Source organism: Pogona vitticeps, chromosome ZW-PAR (assembly GCF_051106095.1).
Source record: "Pogona vitticeps strain Pit_001003342236 chromosome ZW-PAR, PviZW2.1, whole genome shotgun sequence".
In the NCBI taxonomy this organism is placed as follows: domain Eukaryota; kingdom Metazoa; phylum Chordata; class Lepidosauria; order Squamata; family Agamidae; genus Pogona; species Pogona vitticeps.
Window position 1 is genome coordinate 3,700,029 of NC_135800.1, and position 24,930 is coordinate 3,724,958.

Genomic DNA, 24,930 nt, shown 5'->3' on the forward strand with positions numbered 1-24,930 from the left:
AGCAAAAAATTTTTATCTTTCTTTCACATCACCTTTCTCCCAGTGCGGGACCCGAAGCGGCTCACAAACAGACTAAATATATAGGCAAAAAAAGAACACAACACATTAATATTCATATTAAAATATGAATATTAAAAACTATTAATAATATTAAATGCCGAAAAACGTTTCTGCTCCAGCCTTTTAAAATGGCAGCATCCTCCGAACACTGTTTATAAGACATGTTATTCAAATACCAAGAAAATAAAAATGGCTTCACTGAGAGAGTCAAAGAGGGACCAGGTAGGTCTGGCTGGGTGCACGGCGGCCTTTTCCGTTGATGCTGTCTTGCGTCATCTCTCGAGACGCAGAAGCCCCTTCGCTACTAATTTATTTAATTGATTTATTTGAAATATTCCCACCCTGCCTTCCTTTTCTCCCCTAAAAGGGACCCAAGGTGAAGCAACGTATCTGGGGCAACTTGAACTCAAGCCGTTTAGGGTTTTAGAGGTTAAAATTTATTTATTTTATTTATTTATTTAATTATTGTATTTATACCCCGCCTATCTAGTCATTTCAACCACTCTAGGCGGATTACAACATAAAACATAACAAGTTTAAGAAAAATTTATATTTAAAATTTATATTTTAAATTTAAAATCTACAGGGCGCCCCTTTTCAGGGTTTTCTGGGTAGAAAATACACAGAAGGGGTTGACCCTTCCCTTCCTCTAGGGGGCGCCCAGGCTGGCTTTTCCCCCAGGAAGCACTGCAGGGGACTCAAACTCCTAACCAGACACCTAACCACTGAGCTACCCAGCCAGCATGTCTATGACTTATTTTATACACGCCTAATACGTCTTGCTAGAATAAAAGGTAGGTGCTGCCCAGCGCACTAGCACATGAGGGACTGCCTCGATAAAGCAATCGCCTGGAGCACCTCAAAGACCTATGAAGAAAACGAACGCTGGTGGCGGGGGGGGGGCACCAACACGCAATCAAAAATTACAGCTGCCCCATCAATGTGTCATATAAACGCTGGCACGTTAATTGTGTATTTATAAAATTGTTAATGGTTAGTTAATTTACCTCCCACACTATTATTGTACTTGAAAATGATTTAACGTCTGCCGAGGGAGTTAACAACATGTTAACGGCAGATGTATTCGCCTTATTTGTTTATTTATATATTTTAAGCCTTTCCAAGCTGAACCCTGGCTTGAAAACCTTCTGCGGCGAGAATGCTAAACAGGTTCGGGGACGGTTGGGTGGCCCGAACCGCTTTCGAAGGGCTGGCCCTTTCGAAGCTACGGAGGAGTCAAGCAAAATGGTCAAAACATCAGAAAATAGCTATTTTATAATCTTAAGAATCTTAGGACGGCAGACATAAAAAGACATAAAGGAAAAGACAAGGGTTTTTGTTTTAAATGCTCTTAATGGGCCCATTCAAAGCCATGCTCTACCAGCAAATAAGTTGGTGGAAATGGAGTTTGATCAACAGCTTGTACTATCACCAAGCCAGAAACACGCTAGAGGCGGTCGCGGTAAAAGAAAAAAACTGATTGATTACGACCAGTAAATTGGAATCTGAAAAATAATTCCCATTTCCCTTAATTTCACCCAAATTGCAGCCTCTGGTTCTGTCGGTTCGGAGAACGAGGCAAATCTTAAGCCACCTGTGCCTTCCACGCCACCGGTAAAGAATGGATTCTCGGTCGGCTTTAAAGATAATTTTTAATACGCAATTTTTCTTGAAAGAAGCCTGGGGTGAGCATGGCAGAAGGATCACAAAAGTACAGCATAGAAGAGGAACAAAACCACATCGTTGCGGTTAAAAGACTTCAGCCGCTTTGTGAAATTCGGGAGACGAAACCCCCGTTTTTGTTGTTGTTTTTTTTGTTTTGTTTTTTTGCTGCAGGTTGGCTATTTTAAAACAAGTCTTGCAAACACTCGTCATGTAACTGACATGGAATGCAAAACAAGGGGGCACCCTCTCTGGTTAGACCCCCCATGTGAAGGCAAGGGGAACTGACCACCTTTCAATTAAGCCCCATTAAGAAGATGCTCCAAAAAACAGTTAATCTGGAAGCAAGGAGAAGGTTCTAAACCAACCTGGGGTCTCGCAATGTTCTTGGACTACAACTCCCAGAAGCCTTCAGCACCACCTCTTCTGGCCAGGGTTTCTGGGAGTTGAAGTCCATGAACATCTGGAGGCCCAAGGGTTGGGGGACCGCTGGTCTACAGGATCCCCTCTTCTGCTCATTCACAAAGCGACACCACGCAAGGGAAAATCCCTGAAGCTGACTCCTTTTGTAAAGCAGTGATCAACTTCTCGCCCAAACACAAACCAATGACCGGAGCTCCCATCAGCTCTAATCATCACAACCAAGGGTAAAGGATCGTGGGAATCACAGCCAACAATGTCTGAAGGACCACACGTTCTCCACCTCTGTGCCATGGAGTCATTGTGATGAGAAATGGGATGCAGCCCTGGTGGCTTACGTCACTTTCTTCTTCCTTTTCTTGATTAAAAAACAAACAAGCAGCCAGGAAAAGTCACAGGTTTAAAAGAAAAAAAAAAAGGCAAAGGTCTGTGCTTGACAGGAGACCGGCACCCTTAGGGAAACGAGGAGAGGAAATGCTCGACCCACGTTGAGTGCCAGCTGAGACAAACACTTAAGAAATGCTCGGGGTCTCAACCCCCCAGCAGCCTTAGCTGGCATAGCCAGTGGCGAGGGACGGTGGAGGGCCACAGCTGTCCTTGGGTCCCCAGATGTTCTTGGACTGCAACTCCCAGAAGCCTTCACCCCTAGCTGCGCTAGCCAGGATTTCTGGGAGTTGCGGTCCAAGAACGTTCGGGAACTGCCGCGCTACGGGATGATCAGAACTACGGAAAGAGTACTTACTTAAGAGGAGCCGCCAAAGGTTAAGTGTATGAGGCTGCCTTATGTGGGCTCAGACCAGCTGTCCATCTGGCTCAGCCCTGATCATGGCGGCTACAGATTTCCAAAATCTGAGCGCCCCCCCACTGTGTGTGTGTGTGTCTTTCTCTCTGCCTTTTCAACACAACGCCTTTTTAATTGGAGATGCCAAGATTTGAACCTGGGGCCCCTTCAGTGAAGGATAAGCGTTCTGCCCCTGAGCTACAGATGCGGCCCATGCTCCTACGTGCATGAAAAAGAGAAAGAAAGGGAGTGAGTTCGCCAGTTTATAAGACAGCTGGGTCACCACTCCTGCTGTTCAAAGAGGAGGCACTTCGGAAACAGCATTGTATATTACCACCTGGGATATCATGGTCATAGACAACCTGTTGACCATAACAAATCTACTATGAAATGAACCCTGTCAATCCCCTGCATCATCGGAATCAGTTTGACAAGCTGATTAACATTTGCCCACAACTGGGGGGAGCGGGCGGGCAAATGACTCATTCCGTCATTTGGGAATGTGACGAGCTACAACTCTTCCACAGTTACCTGTGTAACAGAACATGACTTGTCTATAAAAATATATATATTTAAAATATCAAAAAATTAAAATATATACTTAAAATATATTTAAATATATTTTTAAAATTATTTAGAAACTCAATTTCCTAAGGCAAATTTTTAATCAGCTAAAATACTCCTAATTAATTCATCTAACCCATAGCGTCCTCTGAATGTTCCAAGTCCCTGAATATATCTTCTGAAACTGGTTGAATTTTCATTAATTGTGGAGTCTCCAAAATCTGCCGTGGCTGGTACAGTAGGCAGTAGGAAACTAATAATATCAAATGCAATGTCTTATTTAGAATCAGGGAGGAAAGGTGAAGGATGCTAAACGAGGAAACGCCATCATCCCATGGACCTAATACCACCTCCCACAAACACTCACTTCGTCTGTCACTCCGGCTTTGTTAAATCTTTTGCCTGTAGGTAAAGGACCTCCACCTTAGATAAACGGAGATATCCTCCATCAGTATTTTAAGCAAATAAATAAATGTTTGGCAAAGGGGAGAGGAAGCTGCTCCCCGTATAAATTAGGCCAGACAGAGCCTTCCTCGACTTCCGCCTGCAAAGAGCATTCTATCAATACAGCGAAATGCTAATCTCCTAATTAACAACCTAATTAGGTAATTATGGCTTTGCAGAGGGACGCCTAAATGAAATATGACAACATGGTCACCTCTTTATACGGCACCTGTGGGCCTTTTCAGCTGTCACTTTAAAGAGTGCAGGATCAGTTGAAACAGATGACAAAGCGGTGTCATTTTTCATTCCGATATTGTACTCAGCCTTACGGGATGGGAGTTGTTTTTAAAAGGGGGGGGGAAGAGCAGTTTTTGCCCGATTTAGACATGTTTGAGGCAGCAGGTTGAATTTCTTTAAATGATCACTGAATGGGACGGAATTCAGCCTCATAGTGACAGGATTCAGTAAGGCTCGTCATCATAATCGCCAGCATTAATCGACATTTTTAAAAGAAGCTTAGTAGGTAGCAGTCTTCCCCCGTTTTACAGCTTCACAACCACCCTGCAAGGTAGGTTAGACAGCATCGGGATTGAAACACAAGTCTCCCGACTCTCTACACAAGATCGGCCGCTTTGCCAAACGAGGTTATGTTTACAATCTGTCATAAATGTTCATCGTGTTCACTTTTATATCTTCTCTCGTTACTTTGTCATTTAGCTATGCTATTCACCAAAATGAGACATGATGCTGGCTTCACACAAGACACAAAACCCCTTAAACTTTGCTGTTCTTATTTGGATTATTGATGGAGGAAGGAATTCTACCTCCGTTTTATGCTAACCATAGTTTAACGTATCTTCCAAACTCTTAACTATGGTTAATTGTAACTATGATCTGCTGAAACACACCAGGTTTATAATCCACGGTTAGAAGGGGCTATTTTCAAGTAAAGCACAATTAAATTTAGCCATAGCTTGTGGGATTTGGATAACAATGCAAGCTACAAATAATCTAAAAGTAACTGTGCTAATTCCGGCGAAAGCTTTTGAATTTCAATCCTCTTCATCATGCTGGAAGACTAAGAAGGTGATGTCAACCCAGTGAGAGATATGAGTTATTCTCGTAACAGTGATCGGGTGGTGAGAGCTGTGGTCCAACAATGCTCACAAAGCCACCTCCATCTTAACAAAACAACAGAGGTAACAGGTCTTAAGATTTTTGGTGTGCTGAATATACAGTCAACTACTTAGACTCAAAAAGGTTTTTCATGCACTCTCGCAGCAAGGGACAAACGAAGAGATAAAGATGGCTCTTTTGAGGAAGTCTGTCCTCAGCCTCATAGAAACAGAAGGGGCAGAACCAAGAAAGACGGTAAAGGTCATCTAGACCAACCCTGTGCCAACACAGGTGTCTCAAATCCATAGTGCGAATTCTACAGACCGACATGGTATATGCAAGCCAACGTAGATTGTTTTTCCAGCTCTCAGGGGGTTCAAACAGATAGAACTGTGCCTCCAATAGCATTACAGCGAGTTTTGGATAAAGAGCATCTGGTTTTAGCCTTCAAACCACTTTTCCAGCGGGCAGTTCCAGTGTAAACCACAACTGCGATGGGTAGAATCTAAAAGGTGGGAACGGGAGCCAACCCTAATTTGAACTTGCACGCCGTTCAAAAGAAGGGAGCACTTCAGCAAAACGTCCGTTTCGTACAACGGTCGCACCAGAGGTCTCGGCTCTTGGACGCCGAACCTCAAATGGAGCCGCCCCACTTAATTCGCTTAAATTTAACAGGCACGAAACCCAAAGATGGACAACGTCCCTGTGCATGGGAGCAGAGAATCTGAGCACACTCTGCGCTCCAGCCTCAGTAACAAAAGCGCAACAACTCCCAAGTCAACGAGAATTCAACAGCCTTTTGCGACATGTTCCAAAATCTGCTGCCTTGGGCGGCCGCACCGCTCCACTTTCCGACGAGGCTGGCTCTGGATTTGCAGCTCTCGGTAGCATCAGAAGGATGATGCTGAAGGAGGACCCACTAATCCACCCCCCCAACCATACAAACAACGCAACAGTCTACATGTGGTACGTGTCCAAGAAGGGAAAGCGGAACGGCAAGGTTACCCAGATGTGAAAGCCAACCTTAATCAACAACTCATCTGTGGGCTGGAGCAGCAGTGAGCTAAAGGCTCCTCCCGCACGGGGAGTCTGCAACCCAAACGCACATGTCTTGGCAAGGGAACTGCATGACAACTTCATCATAATAAACCACTTAAGAGCCGAGAGAGAGGCAGGCTGCCTTTGGTTTCTCCCGGGTCAGGATGACCTTGGGCTTGACGACGTGCTGAAGAGTTCAGCGAAGAGGCACGTCAGACCCAGGGACCTTTCGCCTCCCGGGAGGCGGTCTTGCCGACCAAGGTCTCCGAGATCAGAAAATGGGAAGAATAGTCTGAAAGGCTCACATGATGTTGATGAGGCTCTAACATGTGTGTGTGTGTGTTTGCGTGTTGGGGGGAGCAATTCTGCCACCTCTGTGGACTCGTTGTGAGCTGCACCCTCTCCAAAAACACACCAATTTCATATGTCGTTTTTAAAATCTAAAAGCAGCCAGATGTTCCCTTCTGTTTTTTTTTTTTTTAAATACACTACAGAGAAAGCTTTATTTTATTTTTGCTCCAGGAGAATCTCAAAGCTCTTGGAAATTCCAGGCTTCTAGATGAAAAAATTAATAAATAAATAACTAAATAACAACAATATTTCAGGTCCGACAGGTTGGTGGACCCGCAAAACTCTTTTGAGGTCCTGTATGCAACCTGGATGTTTTGTACTTCTGATCCAAAAAGATCACAGCTTTCCAACTCTGCCTTCGTTGCACCAAACGCCAGGGCGGTCTAATGGTCGGAGGCTTGCGAGATGCGAGTTCGAATCCCTAACAAGCGGTGAAACTGGCTGGCCGATCTCAAAGCCGGTAACACTCTTCCTCAGCCTGAGCCGCCTAGCAGGGTTGTTGTGAGGGCACGGCAGAGAGCAGGGCAGCTCAAGAGAGAGAGAAAAAAAGGTGGTATGGGAACACAGAATACATTGGCATCAACTGAACGTCCCATCCTGGACTTCGGGTGAGAACAGCAGAATCTTGCCATCAGTACCAACCAGCCAAATGAGGCCAGGTGATTTCCTCACAGGGTGGATTTGATTTAAATCAAACCGATTTAAATTGTGATTTAAATCACAGCACATTTTTAAAACTGGATTTTTTTTTCTCAACATAAATTTTAAAAAAATCATTTTCTGGATTTCAATCATGATTTAAGCCAACATGATTTTTAAAAAGTGTTTTTTTTTAATCTGCCCTGTTTCCATGTACTTATTTGGCACTGTCAGTTCCTGCTAGCTATAAGAAGAGATAAGTCATGGAACACAGTCATCAATCCCTTGAAATGTGTGAATCATCTTCCAGCATCTCAATGACCGGCAGGAGTTGCTCACTGATCTTTGTGCCAACCTTGAAAGCTATATCACAAGCATGAAGGATCTTTTACTGCCCAGATACTCCAGACCCCATTTCTCACCATTCCTATTTGTCTGTTTAAAACAGTTATATCCCACCTTTTCCCCTGAAGAGGACCCAAAGTGGCTTACAATATTAAAACAATCACAATTAAGAAAGTTCAAAAACAAACAAACAAAAAAAACCAGCAGGTCTGTTTTTAGAAATGCCATCTTGGGCAACCAGCTCCTGAGAAAAAGCTAGCCTGAAGAGAAAGCTCTTGGCTTGCTTGCAGGAGGACAGCCAAGATGGGGCCAGGCTGGCCTCCAGTGGGAGGGAGTTCCATAGTCTAGGAACAGCCACAGAGAAGGCCCTCTTGTGGCATCACCAAACGCACCTTTGAAGGTGGTAAGATGGAGAGAAACGGCTTCCCCTGATGATTTTAACACCCAAAAAAACCTCACAGAGGGAGAGGTAACCATCCAGGCAGCATGGACCTGAGCAGTTTTGGTGAAAATGGAAAGAGGAGACCTCCAAAGGTTAAAGGCAAACGAGAAATACCAAAATTCAGAATTTTTGCACCAATTCTCCTTTTCAAATCTGCCCGTCATCTCATTCGTTTCTACCAGGTATAAACCGCGGGCACAGCAAGTTCTAATACCCTTGAGTGTGAGCAGAAAACAAAGCCCAGCATAGTGTTGTTCAGGTGCATGGATAGGGCTCTGAAAGAAGCAGCTGGTTTAATTTCCAAAAGCGAGGCTCTCGAATTGGAAGGAGCAGCTCGAGCTTCTAAACTCACAGTGCCCGTGGGTTTTAAAAGAGAACTGCTCCGGTCCCTTAGAATGGATGGCAACAGAGAAGCCAGGGGGTCATTAAGTCCAAGCGTCCTACATGAAACCACCGACCAGAGCAGGAAATATCAACTGCATCAGGAAAACGGTGTTACAGAAGCGCTGTGTCCTCCTGGTTACGATGCCAGAGTGGGATTCAGGCCCCGAAAGAGCCCCACTGTTCCTTCTCTGCCTGGTCTAAGGCACAAGGATGTGACCACAGACAGAATGGAGATTAGGAGGCGAAATCTGACTATCACTTTAGACTCACTAGTAGGAAAGCAAGGAGAGGCACTTAAAGAAAAATGAATAAATATTGTTCCTTATGCCTTAACAGAAGGTAGACACACAAGGGTATAAAAGCCAAACTCCTATTGCCAATTTACTCTTGTGTGAGGGAAAGTGCCTAAGCCTTGGTGACATACGTTTCATTGATAGGGTGTTGGTTGGATTCCTGGATGTACAGAAGAATTAGGAATCCTCACATGGTGTCAAGGCAATTCTGACTTCTGGTGACCCTCTTTGAGGTTTTGTAGGTAGAGAGTATTCAGAAGGGGTTTACCATTCCCTTCTTCTGGGGGGTGACCTGGGATTGTGCAGCTTGCCCAAGGCCACCCGGGCTGGCTCTACTCACAGGAGGCACAATGGCGGGGAAATCAAACTCTAAAATGCTGGCTCCACATCTAGAGGCCTAAGCCACTGAACTATTCAGCCAGCGCATTTTGTACTGTAGGGCTTAGGGGGAAAAATCACTTTTTCTCAGCTGATGGAAAAGGCACCATGCTGAGCGTGATAGACCAGTGGCACGATGCTGAAAAAGTCAATATCACAGGCTTGTAACAACATTGATAGCCAATCCTGCATCAATTCCAATAACCACAAAGGGTCTGTCTCGGGAGTAGCAACTCCCATCAGCTAAAACCAGTAGTCAATGTGAGGGATCTGAAAGTTACAGTCCAATAACTGGATGGCCATGCTTTTCCATCCCTGTGGAATACAGTGGTGCCTCACAAGACGATGTTAATTTGTTCCGTGAAAAATGCTGTCTTGCAAAAACATCGTCTTGCGAAACGCGGTTCCCCATTGGAATGCATTGAAATCTATTTAATGCGTTCCAATTGAAAAATTGCTGTCTTGCGAAAATCGTTCGTAGGAAACCATCGTCTTGCGAAGCACAACAGCGATTGCAAAAACTAATCGTCTTGCGGATTAATCGTCCTGCGAGGCAATCGTCTTGCAAGGCACCGATGTATATGAAACGAGATAAAGGACACAGGGCTCCAGAGCTGGGAATGAAGAATCAACTCCTTGTCCTTTGTCATTTTAACATCAAGTAGAGAGTTCACAATATAGTACTGCACCATGGAATAACTACTTACTTTGGAAATCCAGCATCACATAGCGCACAGAAAAGATGACTGAAATGCTATCTTGAAAGTATACTTCTTCCTAGACACCATTTTTTAAAAAAGAAAATAGTTAGCTACTGATCAAAAATATGGAAAGCACTTACTTCAGAGAATATACAGCACTAAATATACTGTATCTACACCTAAATGCTGAATTATAGACACAAATATGCAAGATAAGCTTTCGCAGACAGTCCCATTCTTTAAATGCATGGTATCCAATATTCAAGCGACATTTATATGCACAATATGGCCTTGGAGGGGTGGGGCAAAATAAAAATGCTATATTGTGGCCGTCAACTTTCAAAGCTTTGGCTAACTTCACCCGACAATAGTAAGGTCAGTAACACAAATTAATTACTCTCCCTGCGTTAAGGCAACGGTCTCATGTAATCCACTCCGGTAACTGACCTTAAATATGTTTTGGAGCGGCAGCGTCCCAAGTTCAGGGGGGGGAAAGATTTCTATGACATGTCGTATTTTTTCCTGCAACCTATGTTTGAGTTTATGGGTGGGTTTCCACATGTGCATGAGTAATCTAAGGGAGAAAGGGCCAGATGACTCGTAAACGGGTTTGGACTTCCATGTGGGTTCAAGTATATTTATTTAAAACATTTTTTTTACCCTGCCTTTCTCCTCAAAAAGGGCCTAAGGCGGCTTACGACGACGAAAAGACAACACTGTATTTAAAGTTGAAAACAACGGGTATATAACGGTGGCTAACATCATTAAAAGGCTAACATCAATAAAAGGCGATATTGAAAACTAATGAACAGTGAAAGCAGAGGTTGCAGAGAAAAAGGTGACATGTCATAGACATCCTACTCCTTCACTGTGACTATGATTTTTTTACTGTCCCAAAGGCATCCCCAAGCCTTCTGGACGTCTAAAAGAGTTCCCAAAATTTGGGGTCCCACCCGGGGGGCGGGGTTCCCTCAGCCATATATAACCCAGCTGAAGGCGGTTAGTTAGAAAGAGAGGCACCAAAGCAGGAAGGGGAAAGTGGGGGAGGGAAGCGCAGGACTCGGACGCCTCGGTTCCCCCCCCGAGTGGGCGGGGCTTGGGAGAAGTGGGCGGGGCTCCCGGACGCCTGGGTTCCTCCTCGAAGGAAGGAAGGGCTGCTTCCTTCTTCGCCCCCCCCCGGAGCGGCCCCCCCTCACACTCACTCACCCGCTTCGCACTTACGGGCCTGGCGGGCGCCGTCGCCCGCTTCCCTCAGGGCCGAAGCCCTCGCTCGACCACCCCTGAGGAGAGACGAGGCGGGGCGGGGGGGGCGGCAGGTGGTCGCCGGGAGACGGAGCAGCCGCTTCCGGGGCCACCGGAGACGCTCCTCGCCTTGAGAAGCCCTCACAGAGGCTCTGACCCGGAAGCGCTACTGCCTCCATGCGGAAGTGACCGCGGCCGTGAGAGAGGAGACGAGAAAGAGAGGCCCGCTCCCGCTGGGGCTGTTGCGCATGCGCCTCAAGGAAGGGCGGCGGGGCGGGAGGGTCAGTGAGCGGCTGGGCTCCACGCATGCGCCGAGCGAGAGGAGCGGCCGCTGGGCTTTCTCGTTTCCGCCGGGTCCTATCGCTCTCCGGGTTTATCCCTGACTTGCCTTTACTGAGGTTTGAGAAATGGGTGCTTGGAGGGTTTGGGGGGGCCAAAACCCAAGCAGGGCTTAGAGGCCTTGGGCGCCCTTTTATTGCTTCTTACGCCACTGAGCTGTTTCTTTGGAACGCCAAGGGCGAGATAGGGTATGATGAAAGCGTGCCTCTGAGCATGTGAAGACGGCAAAAGTATCTCACGCCCAGAAGATCATCACAGCCAATCACAACGGGGGTAGGAAGACGAGGCTTTCCTTACGCCTCTCTTCCACCAATCAACTGCTCGCCTCCCACTGACCCTTTTGTACATCTTCAAAAATCACATTTTTTTCTATGCTTTTCCACCATATGGGTTTAAATAGTCACAGAATCAAAGAGGTTTGTAGGGGGGGAAAAGGATCACCCACTAATGCTGGGTAAGTCAAAAGGCAGCAGGAAAAGAGGAGGACAAAGGACGAGATGGACTAACTATCAAAGGAAGCCACAGGATTGTGTTTCCAAGAGCTGAGCCGGTTGGCTGAGGACAGGACCTATTTGGAGATCACTCATTCCTGCGATCATCATAAGCCAGAGGATCATGTCCTAGGGCTGCATGCGTCTGCTTTTAGGCCAGCTGAACTGTGGAAATGCAAACAGGCTGGAGAAGGGTTGTGGATTATGATATTGGATGGCCTTAAACTAAAAAAACAACAACTAAAGAAAACTAACCATTCAGAACATTTTGTCATATGCAATGTCCATGGATGCTTAATTAAGAGTGTCTCTGATTACATGTGCGAGCCTGCAAGAGGAACCATCACAACCATAAATAAAGGGAGACATGGATAAATTCGTAATTAAAAATGCATTAGAAATTACAAACATAATTTATTTACTAATGTGCATTGGGATAAATTTCTAGTGTAACATTTTTTTAAATGTGGCATTAATAAATAATGGCCAACAGAATGTTTGGATAAAATATTTTCATAAATTCTTACCGTCCCAGATGACAAGCCCGTTCTAGCCGCCACAAAATAAATGTTATTTGACAGAGACATTTTTTTCTCTCTCAAATGTACCTGATTCCTCTTATAAGTCACTCAGGGAAAAGAAGAATACGTCACAAGGATTGTCAGATATGAAATGGAGGTTGGCAGCTTTCATACAATTTGTCTGGATCTCATATGTTTTAATATATCGAGGCATCATGAAAACTACAACTTCTGATACAACATGGATTAATTCTCATAAAGGCTGTCTCTGAGCATCCTCAGCTGATTTTGATCGAAGTCCGTGCGGGGCTTTCTGTACAAATCCCAGAGAAATTAATTAATCAAGTTATCACAACTGGTGCTTGCTGGTTTGTAGTCCTTAGTTAAGGTTTTAAAGGTGCTGATTTTCACCTTGGCTGGACTGCCACGAGACCAACGTTGTCCTGACAGCCCCCCATTTGTGATCTCAGCTTTCTTGACGTGGAGGTAGGGGAAATTTTCCAGCTGTGTGGCCGTATTAATTTATTGCAGGGGTGGAAAATTATTAAAATCCAAAACAAGTCAACTCAGAATAATTTCCAGTTATAAACCATAGTCTAAAGGTCTTAATAGCACTGAATATCACATAGGTCATTTGTGACTTCCCAATATTCTTGCACTATATCTCCCATCAGCGTTACTAGCAAAGCCAGTGGTGAGGGATGATGGGATTTGGAGTCCATCTACGTATGGAATGCCCCAGGTTGCCCACTTTATATCATAGCATATGTTTTTTAGAGAATGAAGAATCCAGTTTTTAATCCAGTAATGGAGACGGATGATTCTCCAGATGTAGGACTCCAACCCCATCCACCCCAGCCATCATGACCAAATTCTGGATTATGGGCATGGTCCTCCAGCAACATCTAGAGCCTCGACTTCATTATTCCATTATAAATATGTTAGTTTTTAAGGTGTGTTGGGGACTTTTTTTCTTCTAGAAAAAAAAATCTTTCTCCCCTAGAGAGAGTTGCATAGAACGTCATTAACAGTAATTGCACAGTGCAGCTCTTAAGTGCCCCGTAGTTTCATTTTAAATCAAACAAACCGGGCAACCCATTATACAGTATTTGCTGCCCTTTTACTTAAATGCAAATTCTGTTCCTATTCCGTGCAATATATTCCCATGCTCTCTGCTGCGTTTGCTGAAAAAAGCCAGACCCAATTTTGTTCAAAGGCCTTGCCGCGATTCTGTACTATCAAATCATTTCAAAGGTATAACGACCCTACCAATTAATGACCACCAAAAAGTTTGATCACTAGTTCTATGACCTGCTCAGGTCTTGCAAACTGAAGGCCGTGGGCTCCTTATTGAGTCCACCCATCTCGTGCCCAGGTGTCCTCTTTTCCTACTGAGCTTTTCCCATCATCATCACATAAACCCTCTATTTTAGTTTCAAGGCAGACTTCAGGCTTAATTTGATTTTAACGGTGATCAGGGGCCCCATCGGACTTTCTCAACCTCCTCCCTTGCTCCCATGGGGCTTGCATTCAACAATATGCATATGTCAGCCAGCATGGGGTATTTTATTTATTTATTTTATATCCCGCCTATCTGGTCTTGCGACCACTCCAGGCGACAAGACTAGGAGACCTGGGTTCAAATCCTTGCTCGGCCCTGGCATCTCGAGATGTGACATGTAAGTCTCTTGCACATCTTGAAAACCTTATTAGGGCCAAATTAATTCTGGTGCGACATGATGGCACACCACAGCCGCAAATCCATTCAGAAAATAATTTCTAGATGGTGACCACATTACTCTTTGGGAGCAAAACCAAAACCCACAGTCTTCTGGCTCCATATAAACAGGATTTTTAAAAAAATTATCACAAGCTTTTGCCAACGGCAGTCCCCCTTAATCGGATTGATGTGTCTGAGGACGTAGTCTTGCTGTCTGTGATATCTTATGGACTCTGCAAAAATTATGTTTATTTTTTTGTTTTTACTCGGAAATTATATAAAAATAACGTGAGCTTTCGTGGACAAGTCCTGAAGTGGGTTTGTCCACGAAAGCTTACATACAATATATATAGTAATATGCAAAGCCCAGGGCAATTTAATATATATTTTAAATCGCCCTGGCCTTTGCACATTACTGCTGACGAAGGACCAAATTGCCTCGAACAGGATGGGGTCCATAGCAAGGGCTTGGAAGTTGCCATGTTGCCCCAGAAGAGACTTCCTGTGGTAAATACACTTTTATTTGTTTTATTTATTTTTTATTAAGGCTCCATGTGCACAAAGGAGAGAAAGATATCAGCACGAGGCGGTGGGGAGGGGAAACTATGGCAAAAAAGGCCTCATCCTGGCGCGGGGGGAGATGGACTGCGAAGGGAAGCCCCGTGCGCCGGCCGGCCGGCCAGCCGCCTGCTTCCCAGCGCCGCCATCTCCCACTAGGCCCGCCGTTGCCATGGAGACCCACAAAGGCCGGGGCCGCGCGGCCTTCTCCGTCTGTTCAAACACCCCCTCCCTTTTATCGCGCGGCGCGTCACGTGGCCGTTCGAACGCGCCAATCCCAAGTTCCGCAGCGGCCGAGCGGAGGCGGACAGTGGGTGCTTCGGTCTTTTCCCCCCCCCCCCCCAGCGGCCCACCCCTTGGCACCGCCGCAGCCTCGGATTGGCTAACTTTTCGCCTTCGCCGCTTTGGGCGCGATCGGATTGGCTGGCGGCGCACGCCAGCGGGAGGGCGGGGTCAGCCGTGTTTACATAGATGCATGTATTTTTTTAACTCCCCCTTAGGCCCCGCCCACTTCCCATTTGTCGCCCGTGGGAAGGCGAAGTCCCGCCTTTAAGACGGGCACGTGACACCGATCCCTCCTATCCTGGGCTTCTCTTAGCCGGCCCCATGGCAACAAGGGAGGCTGTGGGGGAAAGTCGGGGAGCTCGGGAGGCCACGCCTCTCAGGGGGCGGGGCTAAGGGTGCTGAGAGGCTGCAGGCGAGTGGGAGGAGCTAAGGGAGGTTTCGAAGGCTAAGGGGCGGGGTGGAGCTGAATTATTTATTTTTTAATTGATCTTTTATTTATTTATTCATTTATTTATTTGCTGCCCCATTAGTGTCAAAGCACTAATTAATAAAGGCTAAGGGGCGGGGTGCAGCTAAATTGTTTATTTATTTATAATTTATTTATTTATTTGCTGCCTCATTAGTGCCAAAACACTAATTAATAAAGGCTAAGGGGCGGGGTGGAGCATTTATTTATAATTTATTTATTTATTTGCTGCCCCATTAGTGCCAAAACACTAATTAATAAAGGCTAAGGGGCGGGGTGGAGCTAAATTGTTTATTTATTTATAATTTATTTATTTATTTGCTGCCCCATTAGTGCCAAAACACTAATTAATAAAGGCTAAGGGGTGGGGTGGAGCTAAATTATTTATTCTTTATATATTTATTTATTTGCCTCCCCATTAGTGCCAAAGCACTAACTAATACATTAGCATTAATAAGAGTTATACCCTAGGTCCTAAAAATTGCTCACCTCCCAAGCTGGCTTTGGACCCATCCCTCTTTCTCCCACTATCCTTCCTTAACAGCGCTGTTGTGATGATTTGGAAGAGAGAGAAAGAGAGAGAGAAGACCTATGTATGGGCTTCGGAGGGAATTTGGGTGTTGCCAACTTTTCTTTCCGGCAGGGCTCCTCTGCGCTCACCTGAAATCTTAGCCGGCCAAGCTCTTTGCTCTTCTGCCCTCCTTGACCTGCTTCTTCGGAAGAAAAGGGATGAAAAAAAGCCGCATTGGACAGAATTCTGCAGAACTATCGAGGGCCTACCACGGATGCAGAGGAGCCTTGTCAAGAAAAAACACCCCAGCCAAGGACAGGTGATTTGGGTGCGATGGGCTGGAGGCCTAATTATCCTTAAATGGTGTGGATGCTGAGGATGTGCCTAAAACAGGAGTGATCAGGGGGCCCTAATGCTGGATCTTCCCCTCCACTTCTGCCAGCATCCATCCTGGAAGGGGAGAGATCGGCTGTGGAGCAGTACAAGGGCTAATGCAAAAAAAAACCCAATTAACCTAAGTGCCAAGGAGGAATTAGCTGGAGAACAAGCAGATTTCCATGAAAGGCAGAGGATTTCCTTGCTCCCAGCTTAAGGACTCTTCTGGAACAAAAACTGCCTTGAAATCGATGCCCCGATGCTCTGGAACAGAAAACACCCCTATAAGGAGCCCATATATGTTGAAAGCAGAATCCAACCCACCCATAGCTAGAAAGTATGGCCTTCCTTTTGTCTCTCCATGTGCACATTTTATATATTTATATACCTATCATGCCCATGTGGATTTACAGGTAGAATGGATACATTATTATCTCTGTCTCTATACCCACATGTATATTTGGGAAGGGAAAAAAAGAAAGCTCTTTCTCTGTGCCTACAATATCTACGAGAAAGGTAGCAAGAATAAGAAAGGAATTAAATATAAGAAATGGGGGGAACTCCTTATATAGATAAAATTACATATAACTGTACTGTATATCTATAAACATAACATTTTAACTTTAAAATAATTATGTGTGTTTGGCATAGAAATACATGTATATTGTATAGTGTGTATATATGAAAACATGCTACGTCTTATATAAGCGTGTTTTCTTGTTCCCATTAGTTGTTTATAAACAGGTAATAAAAGCTGAACAGCACCTCAATCAAGATTTTTTTCCCCTGCATCCCTGAAGGATGTAGTTAATCACTAGAAACATACATACGTTTAGTCAATCTATGAATGATGTGTACATGCTCACACTTAACATATATACTTCTGCTGTCTCTCTGCTTGCTTCTCTAGGGGAAGAGGAATCAGAAAGCTTCACTGGACAGATTTTTGCAGAATGACCAAATCGGTATAAATATATATTTTTCTCATTATGTTTACATGTATGCATATGTGCACGCACACACAGATGAGAATGTTTTCTATATGCTTCTGAAAACATTCTCATCTCTCTCTGTGTGTATGCATATGTGTGTGTACTTATTGATGCAGCGGGGGTGTGTGTATATATAAACAGAAAACATTCTCATTACCTGCATTTATCTGTATATATGCATGTGTACTGTGCATATATGTGTGTGTACAGTATATATACTTGCCCAGCAGGCCGAGGCAAAGAGGAAGTCACAAAAGCAGCAAAACCAGGGAGCTGGACAGGGGACAGATTGGATTTGTCTTCAGTGTGGAAGAGATTGTCACTCTCGAATTGGCCTCTTCAGCCACACTAGACGCTGCTCAAAGTCCTCCATACAGAGCACGCCACCATAGTCTTTCGAGACTGAAGGATGCCTACCTACACACATATATACTATGCATGTATGTGTACATTGTATGTATGTATGTATGTATGTATGTATGTATGTATGTATGTATGTATGTATGTATGTATGTATGTATGTATGCATGGATGGATGGATGGATGGATGGATGGATGGATGGATATAGATAGGTAGATACTAACAGAAAACATTATTCTCATTGTGTGTATAAGCACATGTATGGTATATATGTACGTATGCATGTGTATGTACATTTATTTTATTTATTTTTTAGATTTCTATCCCGCCCTTTTTGACAAAGTCTACTCCGGGCAGGTTCCATCAAACATTATAAGCTAAAACAGATAAAAAACAATGTGTACATGTGTGTATACATGTACAGTATATATAAACATGCATATATAAACCAAAAATGTATTATTTGGGTTGTTGTGGGTTTTTTGGGCTCTTTGTGTATGTATATAAATGCACATGTATTATTTATTTGCATATGTGTGTGTGTGTGTGTGTGTGTGTGTGTGTGTGTGTGTGTATTTATGTATGTACTGTATATGTATATATGTATGTACTGTATGTGTATGTGTATATATAAGTATGTGTATATATATGCATATACTGTACAGTATATGCATATGTATATATGCATATATATATGCATGTATGTATATATAAGCATATGTATATATATATGTGTGTGTATATATGCATGTATGTATATATGCATATGTATATATGTGTGTGTATAAATATATATGCATATGTATATATGTATGTATATACAGTATATGTATATGTATGTGTATGTGTATATGTATGTGTATATATACACACACAGACACACACACACAAATATATATACATTTATGTGCATGCAAAAAACCCCCTGTGCTGCTTCTAGTGCATCAGGCTATATCTATATACAGTAGGTATTTTTCCCGTCCTTATTCTCCCCCCCCCTCACAGATTTTCCTCTTTTTCCCGTATATAAACCGAAAGAGGAAGAAAACCGCTCTGCCGCTGAGGGTGGGAAAAGCGACCAGGTTCAAGCTTCGACCTCCTGGAGAGCCTGGGAAAAGGGGCGTGGCCAACGCGGCGGCGGCGGCGGCGGCCCCGCCTCCTCCTCCTCCTTTCCCTCCCTCCCGCGCGTGGGCGGTCCCTTAGAGAGAGAGGGGGGCGTGGCCTAGCCCAGCGCCTGGGCGGGGCCGGGAGGCGAAAGTCCCGGGGAAAGGGGCGGGGCCTCCCGCGGTCCCCAGCTCGCCTCTCTCTCTCTCTCTTTTTTGCTGGGCTTTCTCTCCTCCTTCGCAGGGGTGACACGTCTGCAGGGGTGAGTGAGTGGCGTTGGCAGGCTGTCAATCCCTCACCAAAGCGGCCATCAAACAACATAAAACACACACAGTCCCCGGGATTGCTGGGCTCATAAATTGCAGCTGGCTGATTTTTTTTTCCCCCTTTCTTTTTTTTTTTCCTCCTTTTTTTTTTTTTCCTTCTCCTCCTCTTTGGGTGCGACGTTGCTTTCCCCGAGAAGAGGGTGCAATTAATTTAATTTAATTTTTTTTTTGTGGAGGGGGAGAGAGAAGAGATCCGACTTTTCCCCCCTTTTTGGAAAAGAACAACAAAAACTGCTTTTTTGTCCCCCCTTCCAAACCTCCCTTTTGCACAAGTTCAAACTTTTTTTTTTCCTTTTCCCGGGGCTGCTGTTTTATCTACCCGTTGCACAGACAACGAGAGACGCTGGGATCGTTTGTTATGCCTTTTTTTGGCTGCTGCTTTTTCCGAGAGGGGGAGGAAGAAGAAGAAGAAAAAAAACCCAACCCCAGACAATCCGACTATTTTCTTGGCTTTTTCCTCCCTTTTTTTTTAAACGATGCAATCAAAAGCCGGAGATGTTTGCTAGGCTGGTTGTGATTTTTTTAAAAAAATTATTTTCATTATTCTTTTTCCCTTGCCTGGTGCTGTTCTCCTAACTTTATTCCGGATCCGAAAAGCAGTTTTATTGCTTTTTTTTTGGGTCTTCTTTGCTTCTTTTCATCGTTTCTCCTCCCGAGGACAGCGCTTTCCACAAGGAAGAAGGGAGAGAGAATAAAAAGAACACAAAGACAAGTCAAAAGGATCCAAACAACATTATAAAAATTATTATTATATATATATTTGGCATGCCTCCCTGCCTCGCGGTCCCCCAAAGGAAATAATAAGAAAAAGCTTTTTGTGCTGGTGTGGTTTTGAATTTTTCTCTTTTTTTTTCTTTGGAGAGAGGAGTTAAAGGAACAACACCAACAACACCAACAACAAAAAAGCAAAGCAAAACTTCACTCATCTTGCCGACCCCCGTCTGGTCCAGGATGCTCTGGAGAAGAAGAGGACTATAGCTCAAGAAAAAAAAAGAGTTTGCTTTTTAATTGCTCTTGGGGCGAAAAAAAAGGAAAAAAAGAAGAAGAGGGCAGCAGAAGAGTGTGGAATAAACAACGGAGATCCGATCCTCTCTTGAAACCCTGCTTCTCCTTGTTACTGTTGTCATTATTAGTACCTCTTTCTCCGGGTACTGAAATTGACTATGGGTACTGAAATTGACTAGAAGGATCAGCCTTTCTTGCAACACCCCCCCCTCCTTCCAGGACAAAATGATCTTCTGATTTGGAAGTGCTTCTGTTTGTTTGGTTTTTTTGCTGCTGGTTTTATATATATTTATATACATTTATTTCCCCCTTCCTTTCCCCCCCCTCTCCTGTTTTTTCTTCTTCTTTTCCTCCTGGGGGGTGTCCTTTCCTCCTGCTGCCTTTGCATTGATTTTTAGGGGGGGAGGGAAAAAGGCTGCGGTTTGCTCCGGTGGTTTTTTTTTTGGCATTGGTGGGTTGTGTGTGTGTGTTTTTTTTTCTTCCTTCCCCCCTGGGAAGGGGGGGGAGAGGAGGAAGGCATGGATGATCAATCCAGGATGTTACAGACTCTCGCCGGCGTGAACCTGGCTGGCCACCCGGTCCAGGGGGCTATGCCGTTGCCACCTCCTCCCCACGGGCACGAAGGCGCCGACGGTGACGGCCGGAAGCAAGACATTGGGGACATTCTGCATCAGATCATGACTATCACGGACCAGAGTCTGGATGAGGCACAAGCAAAGTTGGTCTCATTCAAAAAAAAAAACCCTGCCATGAACCGACAGGGCCCCCCCACCTCCCCCTCCCTGCCCTGTGCAAAAAAAATAATAATCCAAAGAAAGGGAAAGAAAACTTCTATGCATGTCTGATGCCTTGCTGTGTGTACATGCACGTGTACATATGTTTGTGTGCATGTGTATAGACATTTGTGTATGTGTGTGTATATATAGGTAGATACACCTATTATTTAGATGCAACAAACATAGATAATGTTGATGCAACAGATATATGTGTATGTGGATAGATACTTAGATTCTTGACTCCATGCTTTTGCACAGCTGTCTCCCACTGTGGGCATTGAAAGATGGCATGGAATTCCCACATTTCCCTTGTAATTCCCAATTTATTTATTTATTTTACTCCCATCGAAGGGGGGGAGGAAAGCAGCCCAGCCGTGGAGGAGTTTGAGAGAGAAAGCTCCAGCAGCGCTCAAATATCCCTTTCCACCCTCTCGCACTTAGTTGTTGATTTTATAGCTCTAATAAATGGCCTGGCCTCTTGCAAGCTTTGGTTTCCCTTACTCCGGGCTGTTTTCTTTTAAGGGGACAAAGGGGAGGGGGAGAGCAAAATCTCCCAACCCAGCCCACTGTCTGCCTGTGGGTTCCCCCCCCCCCCCCGGTTTGTAATTTCTTTGAAAAAGTATCTCAGTTTCTCTGCATGCTTTCTCTTCCTCTACCCTCCAGATCCCAAAATCTTGTGGGTTTTTAGAGACAAAAAAAAAAATCTTCTCCTCAAGCCACCAGTGTAGGAAACCTTGGTAGCTAAAGAGGGGGGGGGCGGTTAGGAGAGACAGCAGTCTCCTTCCCCCCCTTTTAAAATTATAGATATATACAATGCAGTCAATAAATACAAAACCAACCCTACTGTTGAACTCCTGAAAGTTCGCTTTCACTTTTCCTAAATATGGTGATCTGGAAAGGTTTTGATTTCGGCTGCCAACTTTCACCCTAGTTCCTTAGGTCTATGCGGGTTGAGGGGGGGGGAGAAGAAATCAGAAACCACCCCCCACCCCCAGATTATTAGGATTATGGTGGTTCTTTTGCAAACAAAACTTCCCCTTTGGCATTCCTGCTGTGGCTGGCAAGTTTTTCCATGATGGCTTGAGGAAAGGAGGTTCTTGATCCCTGTAGTTTGCAGATCTCTTGCCTCCGAGGAAGCCTCCTCTGGAATGCAGGTATCCTGACCCACCAGGGGATGACCCCTGGTTTGCCCCACCGGGCCTGGTCTCTTCCTTGTAAATCACACACCCCTTTTAGCACGAATTTAGTCAATTACAAAAGAGGGTGATTTTGGTTTCAACGGCCCCTTTTGCAGGAAAGCTCCCTGTTTTTTTTGCTCTTTTTAAATGTGCCAATGCCTTCTTTTTTAAAAAAATATATATTTATATTTCCATTTTCCCCCCCTTTCCAGAAAGCACGCCCTGAACTGCCACAGAATGAAGCCTGCTTTGTTTAGCGTCCTCTGTGAAATCAAAGAGAAAACAGGTAGGAGAAGAGATTGCGAAAGTTGTCAACACTTTGCACTCCCCCCAATCTGCCTTGTGTTTTTTTCTCTCCCCCTCTCTCCCTCCCCACCTCCCCCCCCTTTTTCAAACCTCCACATACACCCCGCTGCCCCATAAGTAAACATGGGAAGAGTCTTGTTCCAGGCAGATCTTAAGAGAGAGAGAAAGCTGCTTGGGAGTAACTGCAGCCATCTTTGATCCTTGATGCCCTGCCTGCTTCTGATCTTGGGGGCTTGCAAAGCGAGGAGAGAAACCGGCTCTCTCTCTGTGTGCGTGCACGTGGGGAGGGGGTCTTGTCGTTGTCTGGGGTTCGGTGGCGGCGTTCCTTTGACCGTTCATAATCCTGCTGCAGGAAAGGAAGATGAAATGTAAATAAAAAAGGCTGCTCCATACAGGGTAAATTTTACTCCCCTTGTTTTGGCTCCAATGGAGAAATTAACAGCAGCAGGATGGCAGCCTTGTTTCGATGTGTGTATTAAAAAAAAGTGTGTGAGAGTGGGGGAACCACTCTGCCCTAGAGATTCCCACCCCCCATTCCCCCCAACAAGTGCAGGGAGCTTCTTGGGCTAGTCTTGTGCGCACCGGAGTCTCTCCCGAACTTGGAAAGGGTTTAACCCATCGCTTTGTGTGTGTGTTTGGGGTTAAACTGTTTTTTTTGGAGGAAAGGTACCACCACCAGACCTCCCTTGGCTAAATTTGGGCATCTCTTAGGGGGTCCCTCGGTGTTTGTGCATGGGTGTCGGTGCGTGCCCACGTGCGTTTGCCCCTCTCAATAGGAATGGTGCCAAGGGCACGCGTTGGTAATTGCACATGGACAGACTTCCAGGAGAACACTCCGGTCTCTGAACGTGGGTGCGGGGAGAGGAGATGGCTCTTCATCCACAAAGTTCATTTTGCAAAAACGGATAGATATTGTGTGGTTAATTCATGCTCAATGAACCTAGCACCGGCTCCATGTAAATCTTGATTTTCAAGATATATTCTTTGGGTTAATTACTTTTTTCTTCTCCCAGATGTATGAGAGTATAAGAGACTAAAAGTGTATTCCCCTTCCCGCCCGAGTTGTGATGTCCTCTCCTTGATTTGGCCTAGATGAAGAATTTAGATGTAGGCAATTACCTACTTGAAAGTTAGGAGAGCTTCTTCTAGACATCTGACTGGCAACTGGGGGGGTGTTTAGCATCTGTAGGGTACTTCTGGATTTCGGTTTGCTGGTGTGGAGCGTGAAAAAGTTTTTGTCCACCTGAGTGATCTGGTTTAGTTGTGGACACCTCTAAAAATACAACAACACAGCCACCAAACACCTTTCTGCTTAGAAGACCGGAGAAATAAAAACTGGATTGTCTTGTATGTTTGTGTCCATATTACCCATGTTCCACTCATTAAAACAGGCTTGTGCTGGAGGCTATAGAGTAGATCTAGAGAGCGGTTGTGTGTTTTTACGGTTCTCTTTCCCACGTCCGATGCGTGTTGAGGAAGGATCCCACAGTCTTGTCTTAATCATGTTCTTCAGATGGTTGTTATGGGCTGTCAAGTTGCTCCCGAGGACCCTATGAATGGAGGGAGCTCCAAAATGACCTTTCGTCAGCTGGCCCTGCTGAGGTCTTGAATTTGCTTTATTGGGTCAACCCATCTCATATTTGATCTACCTCTTTCCCTGCTTTCTTTTGACTTCTCCCGGCTGACTCTCATCTTCTCATGCCGTGTTCAAAGGACAGCCTCGGGTCCGTCATTTTTTTGCTTCTAGATAGAATTCAGGTTTTCTGCCTAGAACTCCTTTGGGGGGGGAAGGAAAACCCTCTTCAGTTAACCTGCTGTTAAGAAGCAGATTGTCTAATTTTTAATAGGATGGGATTAGAAGAAAAATCCATGTTCTTCTCATTAGATTTTCGTGTTTTTTTTCCGGGAGGGAGAGCGATCCAAAACCATTGCAAGAAACCCGTTCCTGACTCTTTGGGAGGAAAAATCTTGAAATACATCCGAAGACATGCAGATAAATATAGCTTGCCCTTTTATTTTAGGTTGCAGGCTGTTTGAGATGCAGAGAGTGCTTATGGAAAAATAAAATAAAAGAACACCCTTGGATGTATTCAAAGTGATACTCACCTTCTACTCAGAGGCGAATATACTCCTACCTTCATGCTTCATATATTACAGAACAAATGCATTGAGACCTTTTGAGCGTAACAGGGGGGGAAATAAGTATCTCGGTTCCCCTGTACACTTTGCTGCTTCTTTTAAGCCCTTGCTCCTCCTTGTTGTGAGGCTCCTGCTTCAGTTGTGGTGCTGACAAGCTCACTCCTGGGTTGTATTGTTGACCGCGGTGTGAATAGGATGATTGATCCTGTACAGTGTTTTGGCTTGCTTGTTTGAGTTTTTTTTTTTTTTTTTAAGTTGGTCTTGTGCTAAGAAAAGCAGGACGACGACTGTTTGCAGAACGATGCCGTGGACGTGCGTTCGATTCCTGCCCTCTGTTTTGTTTCGGATTTCCATTTGTTTATTTCTGAAGTTTTATTTTCTCTTCCCCCTCCTCTTTGTATGCTCTTCCAAGGAGGCAGGTTTTGCTCCAGCCTGCGTGTTGGCCAAGGTTTTCCCTGCGATCTTTTCTTTTAAGCCTCGCTCGGTGAACAGTGCAGACCTCCGTACATTACAGATGACCCTGGAAGGGAGAAAGGAATTTTTTTCCAGGACTGCTTCGGTCCGGGTCTGTTGTCCCGCCTTTAGAGGCTCATGAACGAAGACATTGTCTTGTGGCT

At 44.8% G+C, this 24,930-nt stretch overlaps 2 protein-coding genes across 8 annotated transcripts in view; one reads left to right on the plus strand and one right to left on the minus strand.

The window, feature by feature from the left end:
* MAPKAP1 (MAPK associated protein 1) overlaps positions 1–11,036 on the minus strand; it is a 119,309-nt gene extending 108,273 nt beyond the window's left edge. Inside the window, exons 1-2 of one of the 3 annotated variants that reach the window (XM_072985018.2) lie at positions 10,825–11,036; positions 9,625–9,694 (exon numbers count right to left, since the gene is read on the minus strand). The gene's annotated coding sequence lies outside the window, so the exon portion shown is untranslated. The remainder of the gene's footprint in view (positions 1–9,624; positions 9,695–10,824) is intronic. The other 2 variants (XM_072985017.2, XM_072985016.2) reach the window with 2 other exon arrangements.
* Positions 11,037–17,072: 6,036 nt separating this feature from the next.
* The window catches only part of PBX3 (PBX homeobox 3), a 181,209-nt gene continuing 173,351 nt past the window's right edge, over positions 17,073–24,930 (plus strand). For 2 of the 5 annotated variants that reach the window (XM_020800879.3, XM_020800882.3), the window contains exons 1-2: positions 18,745–20,632; positions 22,081–22,154. In XM_020800879.3, the coding sequence (XP_020656538.1) occupies positions 20,433–20,632; positions 22,081–22,154 (274 nt within the window). In that variant the 5' untranslated portion in view covers positions 18,745–20,432. Of the gene's footprint in view, positions 17,092–18,744; positions 21,845–22,080; positions 22,155–24,930 lie in introns of those variants that run through there. The other 3 variants (XM_072985035.2, XM_020800881.3, XM_072985036.2) reach the window with 3 other exon arrangements.